This window comes from Cebus imitator, unplaced genomic scaffold (assembly GCF_001604975.1).
Source record: "Cebus imitator isolate Cc_AM_T3 unplaced genomic scaffold, Cebus_imitator-1.0 Scaffold495, whole genome shotgun sequence".
Taxonomy (NCBI): Eukaryota; Metazoa; Chordata; class Mammalia; order Primates; family Cebidae; genus Cebus; species Cebus imitator.
Genome location: NW_016107810.1, coordinates 1,110,519 through 1,124,711, shown reverse-complemented (window position 1 = coordinate 1,124,711; position 14,193 = coordinate 1,110,519). Strand labels below are relative to the sequence as shown.

Below are 14,193 nucleotides of genomic sequence, written 5' to 3'. Positions count from 1 at the left end.
CTGGGACCAGGGTGGGGTTCAGGACGGAGGGCAGGGCACCTGAATTCGGGCTGGTGCTGGGACCAGGGTGGGGTTCAGGACGGAGGGCAGGGCACTTGCGGGTCCACGTGGTTTTTTTCCTAAGGAAAGGACACACTTGGAGAACGTGCAGGGTGTGTGGCTGGGTGCCAGCACTGCCCCTGCGTCTGCACAGTGGTGCTGCCTTTCTGGGCGTTTGACTCTGTGTTCAACAAAATAAAGATTGCAGTCCATGCATCCGCTGAGGCACAGGCACAAGGAACCCCTCCTGCCGGGAAGCAGCTGGGCTGACCACGCCCTGGAGAGGCTAATGCTGGACACAGACCGCCGGCTTTGCAGCAGCGGAAACAGCAGAGGGCAGAGGCCGGTGCTGCTGGCAGTCTCAGGCGTGCAGGGAACGTCACGGGGTGCCCGGTGGGCTCCACAGACACATGACCTCGGCCGTCCTCAGGCCTCTGGGTCTGAGGGAGTCTGATCCCGACGAGCACACGACCAGCAAAAACCTGCGAGCTGCTCTCCAAGGCCAGCAGGAGCGTGAGGAGCGCGAGAACCAGCCCTGTGGCCGGGAACGCTCAGGGTGACCCAGATCTTTAGCGCCCACTCTGCCTTTGCCTGGAGACGCACCGGCTTTTCTTTGCTGGCTGCACAGCAAGGCAAGTTCTGGGAACGTCTAAAGAGAAACATTTAGGCTGGGGGCTCTTTGAGTGGCTGACAGCTAACTGATGGCCCTCCATAAAGCCACAAAGCGGGGCTGGGGGCGCGGGCACCACATCGCCTCTCCCTGGGAAACTAATTGCTTGGAATTGTTCAGAAGAACATTATTTTTCTGGCAATCATTTCCTTTGAATGCCCAAAATGAGCATGAAACAACTCCTTTGACTGGACATAAAAGTTAAATGTCCCAATGTTGATCAAATTAACTTCAGCGCCATGACAATGGACTGTATTTGTGAGAAAATAATGGGGGGACAAAGGGGTGCTTTATGCCAAGATTTCACAGTTGTAATGTAAAATGTTTCTGTTGAACTAGGCCAGGCCACGTTTCAGAGGGGAGACAAAGATTCCCATCACTTATGGGAAAATCTCCTTCCCGGCTGAAAGCTCAGGAAGGTGTCGGGACGCCTCAGTGGATGGCGCCTAGGAAGACTGGTGTGCACCCCTGGCTCAGCCCCCAGGTCCCCCGCAAGGGCTGACCTGCGTGTCCGGAAGAGGGACCGGGACTGTCCCCAACACAGGCTGAGTGCCTGTCACCTCCCCGAGCCACACAGGGTGTGCACGATCTGGCCTCACCCAGGGTCCAGGACCCCAGCCCAGCACAGATGCTGCCGACACCTGCCCAGAGCCTGGCACTCTTCACTCATTAGGGATCTGTCTTCTCATAACAAGAGGCTGACAGCAACAATTTCAAAAATCACACAAAAAGGTAAAGGTTCGAATCTGTGATAAGGAGTCTGGCTGAGCCCCGAGAGGTGACAGCCCTGGTGGCAGGTGCCCCGCAGCACTCGCCCTGGGGCTTCTGAGACTTGGACTCAGTTTGCGTCTCAGTTGTTTCAAGATCACGGCCTACTGTGGAATGCTTTTAGGGTTAGAGGAAAGGTGCGAAGCTCCTACTGGTGCCTCTGGTTTTAACTGGGCGGCGACGTCCTCCAGGGCTGGGACCTGCCACCTCCTGGGCCTGGCGCAGCCACTCCTGTAGCTCCTACAACAGGGACCTGGGAAGGCACTCGTGGAGATTAAACCAGGAAGAGGCCACAGGAACGTCCTCACTGTCTCCCTGCGGGGCAGACAATTGCGTGCCCGGTTCCCAACGCCCTGAATGGGGCCCTGTTGGTGGCAGCGTCCATTCAGAGGCCGTGAGGCATTGTCCAGCCCGATCCGCACAGCAGAATGCGGTCTGCTGGTGGCTGCCAAGAGGTTAGCAGCCGCGGTGAAAGGGCAGCCCATTGTTCCCGACTCCGACAGAGCCACCCTTTGTGCTGGCCGGCCCGCCCCGCGCGGCGGAGGTCCGGATCTGGCTGGCTGAGCTCGCCACAGCAGCCATTCATGGGAATGCAGAGATGCAGAAAAGTGGCCTGAAAGCCCAAAGGCTGCTTTCTTGAGGCCGCGCAGCCACAGCAGCTAGGGGCAATGACACATTGTAATGCCACGCCACACTGACAGCCTAACCACTGTCACTGAGGCCCAACGGCAGACACGGCAGGGCCCTCCCCGCTCCTGGGCTCTGTGGGAGGTCCCTGAGAAGCTTGGTGCCTGGAAGCCCAGGGCTGATCAGGCAGGAGGAACCGCGCTACTCCTGCGGGTGAGGCCCTCCTCCCTGGGCGACTAACACGTTGTCCAGGGAGGGTGCCCAGGGCCCAGGCAGTCATCAGTCACTGTGTCTCTGACAAAGCCCCAGGCACCATCCCCCACCTGTGCTGCTTCCCCACAGAGGGCAGTCACGAGTGCAGTCCTCAGGCTCAGACCTGTTCCTGCCTCAGTGTCAGTGCCAGCTCTGGAGGTGCCCAGGAGGCCAGAGAGGCCCCCTGCCGGGGGTGTGACTGTGCATCGGGGTGGCCATGAGCACAGCAGCACCCAGGCCCCACATTTGCGGCGCCTCTTCCAGGACCAGGCTGGTGGCAGGGAACCAGGGCACCATCACTCTGGAGATAGAGGTCAGGAGCGGTCAGAGGAGTATAAGGGACCACGCCTAGAGGCCCTCAGCAGGGGCCGGACGCAGGGGAGAACCAAGGCCATGTACCTGTTAACAACAGCACAGGGACGGGAGCCCACTCCAGACTCCCCGCAGAGTCCCATGGGCAATCCGGAGGATGGTGACGGCGGCAGGCGCAGAGCCATGCAGGCCACGCTCACCACAGCAGCAGAGGGAGCCAGCGCTCAGGAGCAGCACGCCCTGGAGAATCCTGCCTTCCAGCCCATCCTCAGGATGTACAGTGCTGAGCTATGACAGGTACACATGCACACACACCCGTACACATATACACGTGATGCACATACATCCACACCCGTGTGTACACCCACACCTGCACACACACATGCACACACACCTGTACACATATACACGTGATGCACATACATACATTCACACCCGTGTGTACACCCACACATGCACACACACCTGTACACATATACACGTGATGCATACATCCACACCCATGTGTACACCCACATCTGCACACTTACATGCACACACACCCACCCGTGACACATGCACTGCATACACACCCACAACTGCATGCACACACCCACACATACCTGCACACATCCACACCTGTGTGCACATGCCTCCCCCACAGGCATACACACCCTTCCACACACCCACACAGGCACACATGCGTGCATGCACACACTCTCTAGCACACATGCACCCACACACATACCCACACACACATGCACATATACACAGGCACGTGCACACCACACATAATCCACATCCACACATCCACACATGCACACCCCCACACACCCACACACACACACATGCACCCACACAAGCACACTCACATGCCCACGTGTGTGCACACACAATGCAACCCCCACACACCCCTGCAAGCATGCACACACCCAAATACAGACATACAGACATGCACCCACACACCCACGCCACACATGTACCCACATCCACCCACATATACAAACACACCCACAAAAGTGTACACACATGCACCCCCACATACATAAATGCACACACCCACATATGAACACACACAAGTGCAGGTGCATGCACACCCACCTTCACACAACCCCCACATGCAAATGTACATATGTTCACATGCATGTACTTATGTGTGCACGTGCATAACTGCATGCACATGCACACACATCTGTACACATATATACATGATGCACATACATCCACACCCGTGTGCACACTCAGATACACATGCATGCACAGGCACACACAGGCACACTCACTATCCTTATGAGGCGCTGTTAGGATGCGGGGACCCCCTGGCTGCTGTTCTCCTTCATGACCCCACCTGCCTCAGGGACCCTCAGGACACGGGTCTTGTTTGGGTGGAAATGTAGGTACTCCACACAATCCTCAGGGGTTGTCTCTCCTGCCCCCTGAGAATCTGATGGTGCTGGTCACACACCACCCACAACTCAGGGGCAGGGGCCCCACCCACATTCCCCTCCACATAGACTGCTCCTCCCACTGTCTTCCCCAGGAACCCTCCCAGAGGCTCAGAGGGTGTCAGGTCCTGCCCAGCCTCCTCCCACTCTGGGTCCAGACCTCAGTGCCCCCCACCCTCTGCCTCTGCCTGCACAGCTCCAGGCAGTTGTGACCGCCCCAGGGACAGTGGTGGTCTGGGAATGACTCAGTCCTTCTGCTTGGCACATGCCCAGGATGAGGCAGGTGTGGGTGGGAGGGAACCAGCGCCAGGAATAGAAAGATCAGGGTCTGAGGAGGCCAGGAAGAGGCCAGCAGCTGGAAGGCAGGCGAGGTCAGGGCCGCACCAGGCCCTTGCACATACTCGGGAGTGCAGCTCAGCATTGAGCACGCATGGAGGCCGGGCAGGGGCTCAGGCTGGGGGCCCTCTATGGAGCAGAATGGGGTTCAGGTGGAAACCAGGGACCGTCCTGGGACAGAACTGCCAGGCTCAGGCCTCTAGTTGTGGCTACTGCAAGCCCAGGCTGATGAAGCACTGTCCTGTCACCACGGAGATGCTGGGGAGGTTTCCATGTGAGTGCCGCCTGGAATGAGCAGAGGGTAAACCCTGGCTGCCTGGCCTGAGCTGCAGCGGAAGGCCCAGCTGTAGACGGAGAGGGACACTGGTCCCAAGATCAGACACATCCCACCAATGGCGGCACCCCTGCTTCCCACTGACAGCCGCCATCTCCACGGCACCACCGGCGGAGCTGCCTGTAGCACTGGGCGAGAGGGGCCCAGGCACAGGTGGAGGTGGCCCCCAGGCTCCCACTGACTTCAGTGTCCTGTTCACCTCCCACCACAGCACCCCTGGCACTGTTTTCTTATCCTTCCCACAAAAAGTCAGAGAGAAAGTAAAGCCATCCCCATCCAAGTCCATGGTGAGGGTATGGCTCCAGACTGGAGGGGGCTAAGGGCTCTGCCACCTCCAGGGGGCAACTCCAGTAAGGGCTACGAGCAAACTGTCAAGCACAGAGCAGAGTGTGGCTCCCAGAGCAGGCATAGCCTTTGCCAGTGGCCAGACACACTGACATGCCCACCCACCTACCTACCCACCCACCCCTGCCTCTCCTCCCTCACCTACACCTGCCCAGCACACCTACCTCTGCACCCACACCTACACCTGCCCACCCACACCTACCTCTGCACCCACACCTACACCTGCCCACCCACCCCACCTCTCCACCCACACCTACACCTGCCCAGCACCCCACCTCTGCACCCACACCTACACCTGCCCAGCACCCCACCTCTGCACCCACACCTACACCTGCCCACCCACCCCACCTCTGCACCCACACCTACACCTGCCCACCCACCCCACCTCTGCACCCACACCTACACCTGCCCAGCACACCTACCTGCCCACCCACACCTACCTGCCCAGCACTTACCTGCCTGCCCACACCTGCCTCCCCACACACGCCTACTTCCCCACCCACTCCCACGCCTACCTCCCTGCCCACACCTACCTGTCCAGCACGTAGCCCAGTGCCTTGTGCCGGATGCCTGAGTACACAGAAGGGCTTGTTTCCCAAGCAACCAGATTGGAAGCATCATGGAAAAGATGGATATTCACCAAGTCAAAGGCACTACAACCAAAAGAGAAAAGGACACGTCACCAAGGGCCGGGGCTCCGGGTCACACCTCGTTCTCCCAAGGAACCCCGGGGCATGGGACCTGCGCCTCCGTGGGGAGCACCCGAGGCCTGGTGCCTGTCCACCCGCCTGTCTGCTGACAAGGCCAGAGGACAGGAAACTCCAGTGAAGTCTGAATACGTCTTCACGTGTGCACTTACTCTGGCCAACTAAAAAGTGAGCTACTTTTCTTTAGAGAAGAAGTTACAGGCGGCTGCGGAAACTCTCCCCGATGGCTAAGCTAAGAAGAGGGGCCACCCCTCAGCCTCAGCCTCAGCCGCCCAGGGCTGCCGGCTGCCCCCATCGGGGACCCTGTAAGGCAGGTGGGGGCACAGAGACAGGCGAGAAGAGTGCTTCATTGTGCTCCCAAAGGGAAGAGTCTTGGCAAGCTTCGTGGGCCTGGCTGTTGGCCTCCAGCACACGGACTCCAAGGCCCGATCAAGGCCTGAGCCTCTGTCACACTGCAGGGGAGCCTTGGCACCTCTGACTAGTAGGGACGTGATGGGGAGGTCAGCGCAGGGCTTGGCATGGTCTGGACGCTGTCCCACAAAGCCTCACTGGCCGCACGCCCGCCACAGGCTCCAAGACCCAGCCCTGTCTCCCTTGCAGGAGGTACAAGGAATGAGCGTGTGCAGGCAGCCTTGCCCGCCCTCCTTCAGCCTGTGGTCCAGCTGCCACAATGACCCCAGTGACGCCTGCCAGGTGAACGTGCCCCGTGTGCCACCACACCACGCCAAGGCCATTCCGTGTGGCCAACAGCCAAGGGTGGCCTGTAGCCTGCAGTGCCTGGGGTGACAGGGACCGCAGCTCCTCTTCAGCTCCCTCTCTCCTGCCCCTCCCTCCTCTTCCTCTTTCTCTCCTCTCCCTTCTCCCTCCTTTCTTCCCCCTTCTCCTTCTCTCTGCCCCTCCCCCTCTGCCCTCCTCCCCCTCTCCCTCCCCTTCATTCTCTGGACTCTGGCTCTCCTGCTCCTCCTGGGGACATCCTGCCCTGAGCAGCCCCAGGGAGAGGCCTGAGGGGGAGGAGCAGAAACCCCCACCCACAGCTCGAGTCCTCTGGACGCCCCAAGGTGAACTGGGCTGGAACCCCAGAAAAGCCACTCCTGGATTCTGAGCCACAGCCATGACCTCGTGCTTGCTTTTTAAAGCTGCTAAGTGTGGCGTGATCTGTTATATGCAGCAGATAATCAAGTAGCAAAGTTTTGGAAACTCATAAAGGAAAATAAAAGCAGCATTCAAATGAGGTGTGATTGCTCGAGGGACAGGTCAGGGGCCACCTGGAAGCCACCGTAGGAAAACAGGTGACAGGTTTCTGACTTCATCAGGCAGAAAAGCTGGGACAGCACCATTGAGAACACGTTCACGACAGAAAGGCCACGCCAGAGGGTCCTTGGATGAGACGCAGGCTCCGCCGTGTGCTCAGCCTGCCGGTGAAGCAGGCTGCCAGGCGGCTCTTAGTCGTCTCACTCGGCAGCCACGGGGCCAGTGCCAGGAGGCCTCCCTGCTGACTTCCCTGTGTGCGCTGCGGGGTCTGGCCAGCGGAGCTCTCTGGCTGCAGGGAGGGGCCAGGCCTGTTCACTGTGTCTGCACTGGCACTGGGCACCCAGATGTTTGACTTACATGGAATGGTGGCAATGCTCCGAACACATCATCATGAACAGAAAAGGCCAGAGTGGCAGGTGGGGGCCGGGCAGCTGGGGTTCCTTGTGCAAAGTCAGTAGATTCTCCAATCAGGTGTGTGCAACATGCCAGTTGAGCAACATACAAAGGGTAAGAAACATGGAAATTGACACAGCACAGACAGACAGCACGTACCAGTCTACAATGCACCACCTCGTCCGGATGAAGCCTTTTCTTGACCATTTGCACTGAAAAATAAACACGTCACAGAAATGAGCTGGAGTAAGTGGGCAGGAGCAACGTGTAGGTCCCACATATTTACAGGACACAGGAGATGCTTTCCAACCGTGAAAACAGCAGTGCTGTTTCAGCACCGATGGCGTCCCACTGAAAAGAACGGAGCTGCGCACCTCTCCTCAAGTGGAGCTTGGCACAGAGGCGCCTGCAGGGGCTGCTGATGCTCAGAGGCGGGAGGGAGGGAGGGGACGATGCAAAGAAACAAGAAATGCACCAGCCTGCTGCCTGTGAGCCCCGTGCCCCCATGTGAGAGCAGCTGCAGGGTAGTCGCTGTCACCGCAGACACTCGCTGAGCAGTGCTACCCATGGCCAGGGAGCTTGAGACACATGGGGCCACCCTCGGCTGGACCCCAGGAAAGACCCGAGCAGCCACTCCCAGCCAGGCGTCCTGGACAGCAGGTGAGCTGCCCACCCCAATGGTGTGTGTGGCCTCTCCATGATGCCTACCACCAACGCCTCTCACCCACTGATGCCCACCACCCCCCAATGCCACCCCCTACTGAGGCCCACCACCCTCTGATGCCTCTCCCCCACTGATGCCCAGCACCCCCGATGCCACCCCCTACTGACGCCCACCACCCCCCAATGCCTCCCCCCACTGAGGCCCACCACCCTCTGATGCCTCTCCCCCACTGATGCCCACCGCCCACTGATGCCTCTCCCCACTGATGCCCACCACCCTCCGATGCCTCTCACTGATGCCTCGCCCACCCAGCAGAGCCACAGATGGTGGGGCCTGAGCTCTGGTCCGAAAGTGCCCACCAAATTCAAGGTGAAACAGTCACCAGCATGAGAGTTCAAAGGGGTGGGTTCTTTAGGAGGTGGCAGGGCTCCCCTGGAGAATGGCAGGGAGGCCCTCCCACCTCCCAACAGAGCAGGGCTCTGTGGGGCCACGCAGTACAGCAGTGACCAGCCACCGTGGCCACAGAGCACGTTCTTCAGTGTGTGACTGAAGAACTGAATTTTAGGTTCCATTTTATCTTTATTAACTTTAACTTAAACAGCCACGCAGAACAGGTAGCTTCCCAGTCTAGGCATCTTGGGAAACCCTTAAAAACCACAGAAGGCACTGGGAGGAGGCTGCCAGAGTCTCCGTCCAGAAGGCACGGTGGCCCCCACAGCCCCACCCCCTTCTCCCCATCATCCCCTCCAGCCCAGCAGCCCCCACAGCCCTGTCTCCTTCTCCCCAGAGTCATCAGCAGGTGCAGGGGTCCCTCCTAGAGACCACGCCCCCACGTGCACACCTGAGCACCCTTGCCCTAGGTGAACACGCCCCACGCCCCACGCCCCACGACACCCTCCGGTGCAGGGCAGGGAAATGTGGGGAGGCAGAGAAGGGGGTCTCAGCTGCCGTTCACATGCTCAGGACTCAGGAAGACCCCAGAAGCTTTGGGATGCACACGCTTATTGCTCAGGCCATGGCAAATAGAAGCAGAGAGTGAATGGGTGGGGCTGGGGGGTCTCCTCACCCCAGGCTGTGTGCAGGAACGTTCTGGTCACTGGCCACCTCAGGTGCCCGCAGATGGGACGGCCACAACTCTGCACTCCTGAGGCAGCCGCCCCCTGGCCCATATCAGCTCCTCTGCTCCCAGAGAGGTTTTCACCTCAGAAATGACACCCACGTCACACGGGGGTGGGGGCACATCCTTCACCCGACAACATGAAGTCTCTCTCAGGCCCCTGTTAATAGGGTTCCTTCAGTCGGCAGATGGATAGCGAACCCAGCCGGTTTCATCTACTAAAAGACGGCATAAATCGCCGAGGAGAAAAGGAGGCTGCGGGGAGGTTATCACCGCCCAGCCCTCGCGCCGGAGGCCCGCTCAGAGCATTAGCAGAATTAATTCATCTTTCATAAGAGCTTGCAGCCGGCCCTGTGATCTATGGTAACAACCAATTTCTCACTGCGGGCAAAAGGAAAAAAATGACCCGCCCTGATCGACTACACAAATCTGCTTTTTAAAAATGGCCTCACATTATCTGGATTGTGGCTCCCAGAGGCATCATTTGAAATTCATACCAAGCCAAAAGCATCCATAAATCAGCAGACAAAGTTTTGTTAGTTTCTGTGCAGCCACGGTAATTATCTGAGACTGCATTATGCCCCCATCAAGGTAATTACATTTAGATTACCCTTAAGTGATGGTAATAAAAGAAAGAGATCAGTCTGAAACTAGTTCCTTCCTCCAAAATGTGCTCAAACAAAGCAAGAGGTCGGGCGCAGAGGCCCAGAGGGAGGGGCAGGCCGGCCAGGCTGCCAGGCCCAACCGTGTCTTCCCGGCCCTCCCTCCTCCGTCCTCCCTCCCGCAGGGACACGGGTGCCACACAGGCTCTGTGAGATTAAAAACCCACACTATGGACTGAACTTGAGGAGCTTACAGCTTTTGGAGTAAGAGTTTCCTTTTGTTAATTTACCAGGAGAAGAGGGAACGGCTGAGAACGTTTGCAGGCCACCTCGGAGCAGACACATGGGTCCTGGGAGGATTTCTAAGACGGTGACGTGGCAGGGCTGCCCTGACCCACAGCAAGGCCTCTGCCCAGGGCAGGGGCTGGCCCCCTGTCCCAGGCACCGGCAGCCATGAGGTTCTGCTGAGCAGCTAAGCACCAGGCTGCAGACGGCAACGCACTGCTCTCCCAGTGGACAGACGGGTCCACACAGACACTCGGCGCCTTTTCCTCCCAGGAATCATCCACTTTCCAGAATGTGCCTTCCCCTCTGCCTGTAGACACAACACTGCAGTCCTGGAGCCAGGTCCATTGCAGGCAGGAAGGCCTGGACCCAGGCTGAGGGCTGGGGTTCCTGTGCAAACCCAGGCTGAGGCTGTTCTTCCTGGGGGAAGGGGCAGCTCCCCATGCGATGGCCCCCACAGACCCAGGCCAGCAGGCCCCTAGCATCACAGAGGACTCAGAGTGCTGGCCTCAGGGACCGAGGCCAGGGGCCACACCCAGACCCCTGCCTGAGCACCCACCCTACAAAGGGTGGCAAAGTCACAGCAGAGGCCCCCAGACCTTGCCCAGCGTGAGCCTGGGCCCCCAGCCTCAGCTCCCCATTTGCTGGGTGCAGGAGAACAGCCTGAGGTGTGGGTGCAAGCAGGAACCCCTCGGAAGGAGGTCTCTCTGGCCAGAGCACAGGGCTGCTGCGGCATGGGGTGGGACAGGGTGGGGCTGCGCTGAGGGACGGAGGGGTCAGGGGCCTGCGCGGCTGCCTGGGAAGACCCTGGAGTGTCTGTTCCTTGCTGAGGACCCACTGCCCCTGAGCTTCCCGCCCTGGCTGACCCCTGCAGCCTCTGGACCCTCAGGACACACCTCGGCCCATCCCCAGGGGCTACAGGGCTCCCTCTGGACTCTCCTACTCCACCCAGGGTAGACGGGACCCAGTGAATACGCGGACACCAGGTGAGGTGGGGACAGCCCAGCAGCACCCGGTCCAGCCACAGCCCTGGACAGCAGTGTAGCCGCATGGGTCCCGAGACGAGGTGCCGGGTCGCAGGCCCCTGCTTGGACCAGGCCAGGCCGCCTGCAGCAGCTGTCCTCACGTCATCAGGTGGCAGCGCCTGGCCCTGCCCAGACTAGGCCCTGCCAGCCCCCATGTCTCCCACACAGGGCCCTGAGTCTATCTCTGGTCACTCTGAGATGAGAGCCTTGGGTGGGCTCAAGAGAGGCCCAGAGTTCAGCTTGTAGGCTCTCCAGGGGAACCAGGGCCCCACCTGCCCTTCCGAGGGGCCTGTACCCCAGGCAGCCCCTTCAGGGAGGGCTCTCGTGGCCCAGGGACGTGACTATGCACAGAGAAGGCCACGGGGCTTTCCTGCATGTCCTTGTCCAACCTCAGACACCCGGGGTGGAGGGAGGTGAGCGGGTGGTGCCAGAATCAGGACCAAGGACGGGGCGCCGGCCCACTGACACGGTGTCCTTGGCTGAGGAAAGATGGACAAGGAGGCCGAGCCACAGGGTGACAGGAGCGCCCCATCCCTCACAGGGCGGCCACAGTCCCTTACTCAAGGTAGGGGCCATAAAGCAAGTTAATAAAGTTGCGGCCTTGCTGGGAGTCAGCTCGGTAGCCGCCTCGGCGGGCACAGCCCTCGTGGAGACAGGGCTGCAGAGCAATCCTTCTTGGGGCTGCACATCACGCCCCAGAAAGAGCTCCTATATCACAGCCTGGACGCACCCAAACCTGCGCCCAGCTGCCAGCTCTTCCGCCTCAGCGCGTGGCTGCTTCCAGCCACGGTGTCCACGCCCCACTGTGATGCAGCAGATGGCGAAGGGCACGGCCGGGAGCTGCCCACAGTGCAGCGTGTGAGGTGTTCCAGAGACCACGTGCACTCCGAGCAGCTGCACACACACGGTTTGGCAAAAGCGCGTGGCCGCCCGACGGAAACACCAACACCTTATCAGCACTGCGTCTGGCAGGGACGACAAACGCCTTCCACACATCCTGATTCTACACTCTCCGTGCGGCGCAGGCGTAACCGCTGGGGTGCTGCTGCTCACAGCCTGGCACAGCCACCAAGGCTGATCTGACACGGGACCGTGTCCCACGCTCACACCACAGGCATTCGCAACCGACCAGCCGACCCTCTCACAACCGGGCGTGCGGGAGACCCGGGTGCACGCCAGGGGAGCTGCATGATTTTCCTACATCTTTTGGGGAAGCTTCTTTTGCCTGGTTATGAGGATTCAGGAATTTGCTGACCATTGTGGTGCTGAGGCCTTAGATTCTCACTGCCCTGACGTGAGGCAGCCCAGACCAACCACAGGAGTCTGGACGCCCAGGAAGACAGGTTATCCGAGGTAACAACAGGCAGCTTGACCAGCAACAGGCAATGTGGAAATTGTGTTCAAAGCCACTTCTGACTGGCGCGCTCTGGGAAGTAAACACATTGGTGAGAAGGCCTAGCCACGTACCTCGGGGAAGTAGTCCTGTGGAAACTTCTCCTTCTCCAGCATGGGCGTGCTCTCTAAGGTGTCGGAGTAGATCTCTTTGCCAGTGACCTTTTTATATTTCTTGGCTGGAAGAGACCAGAAGGACGAGGTGACTGTCCCATCGCTGTGCCCCATCCAGCCAGCCTGGAGCATGGCATGTTTCCGTCCCACCCCCGCCCCTGTGCAGCGTGATGGGGAGCAAGGGAGGCCCCCAGGAGGAGGCCCGAATGAGAGGGCTGACCCCGGACACACCCAGGCGGGCAACTGCTCCAAGCCTGTGGCTCATAAATTCCTCTTCCACAACCTGGAATTTGACACTCCACTCCATTATCCCCTGAGAGCTCCCAGCCTGCAGATTTACAGGGGCTAATTGGCATCCTCTTTTAAACCCGTGAATATATTTAAGAGGGCTGTAGAATTACCATTCACTCAGACCTTCGCATGAATTTATTTAATAACATTGATTTCCTCCCATTTCCAGCCCCCATCACTCATATTCCAGGGAGGAGGTTTATGTGCCATGGACAGAGGGGTAGCTCATGGCAGGGCACCTTCCAGGCGGGCTTTGCCAATGGCTGCATGGCACCTCCCTGGAGCCCCCATGGATAGCCCAGGCCCAGGGACACAGGCCCCCATAGACAGGGCTGCTCTCACTGTTGTTCACAGCCAGGCTGCGGCCTTTTTAATGGACAGGTAGCTCCACACCCACAGTGGGGTGTGATCGGTGATGGCAGGGATAGGGTCCATTCCTCAAACTGCTGGACACAGCGGGCAGGTGGCTGCTGGCCTCTTTACAAGATGCCACAGGATGGCTCCTGGGCCACTGAGGTGACGCTCCTGGGTCTCAAGGAGGTTCCTGGAGACCACTTTGGAGCAATGTGTTGTGAGCCACAGAGAGCTCCAACCTACAGTTTCTGGGGTGTTATCCACCCAACTGTAGCAAGAGGGACAGAGGGGGCAACCTGAGGACTGTGGCACCATAGGCCAGGGTGCTGGCTCGACACTAGGGTGGCCAGGAGTCCCAGGCAAAAACAGAGTGCTGTGGTCTTGCCCAACCCTGAGTGCCATGACCTGGCCTGGCCCTGGATGCTGCTATCTGGCCTGGTCCTGGTGCTATGGCGTGGCCCGGCCCTGGGTGATGCGATCTGGCACCCTGGATGCTACAGTATGGAGCCCTGGTGCTGCAGTCTTGTACCCTGGGTCCTGTGGTCTGGCCTAGCCCTGGGTGCTGTCATCTGGCCTGGTCCTAGGTGCTGTGACCTGGCCTGGCCCTGGGTGCCTATGGTCTGGTCCAGCCCTGGGTGCTAAGGTCTGACTTGGCCCTGGGTGCTACAGTCTGACCTGGCCCTGGTTGCTGTTGTCTGGCCTGGTCCTAGGTGCTGTGACCTGGCCCAGCCCTGGGTGTCTACGGTCTGACCCGGCCCTGGGTGCTGAGGTCTGGCCCGGCCCTGGGTGCTGAGGTCTGGCCCGGCCCTGGGTGCTGAGGTCTGGCCCGGGCCTGGGTGCTGAGGTCTGGCCCGGGCCTGGGTGCTGCGATCTGACCCGGCCCTGGGTGCT

The 14,193-nt window shown here is 59.6% G+C and overlaps 1 protein-coding gene across 1 annotated transcript in view; it reads right to left on the bottom strand.

The window, feature by feature from the left end:
* INPP5A (inositol polyphosphate-5-phosphatase A) overlaps positions 1–14,193 on the bottom strand; it is a 233,661-nt gene that overhangs the window by 62,344 nt on the left and 157,124 nt on the right. The window contains exons 6-8 of the mRNA XM_037733137.1: positions 12,619–12,722; positions 7,618–7,670; positions 5,641–5,760 (exon numbers count right to left, since the gene is read on the bottom strand). Of these exons, the coding sequence (XP_037589065.1) occupies positions 5,641–5,760; positions 7,618–7,670; positions 12,619–12,722 (277 nt within the window). The remainder of the gene's footprint in view (positions 1–5,640; positions 5,761–7,617; positions 7,671–12,618; positions 12,723–14,193) is intronic.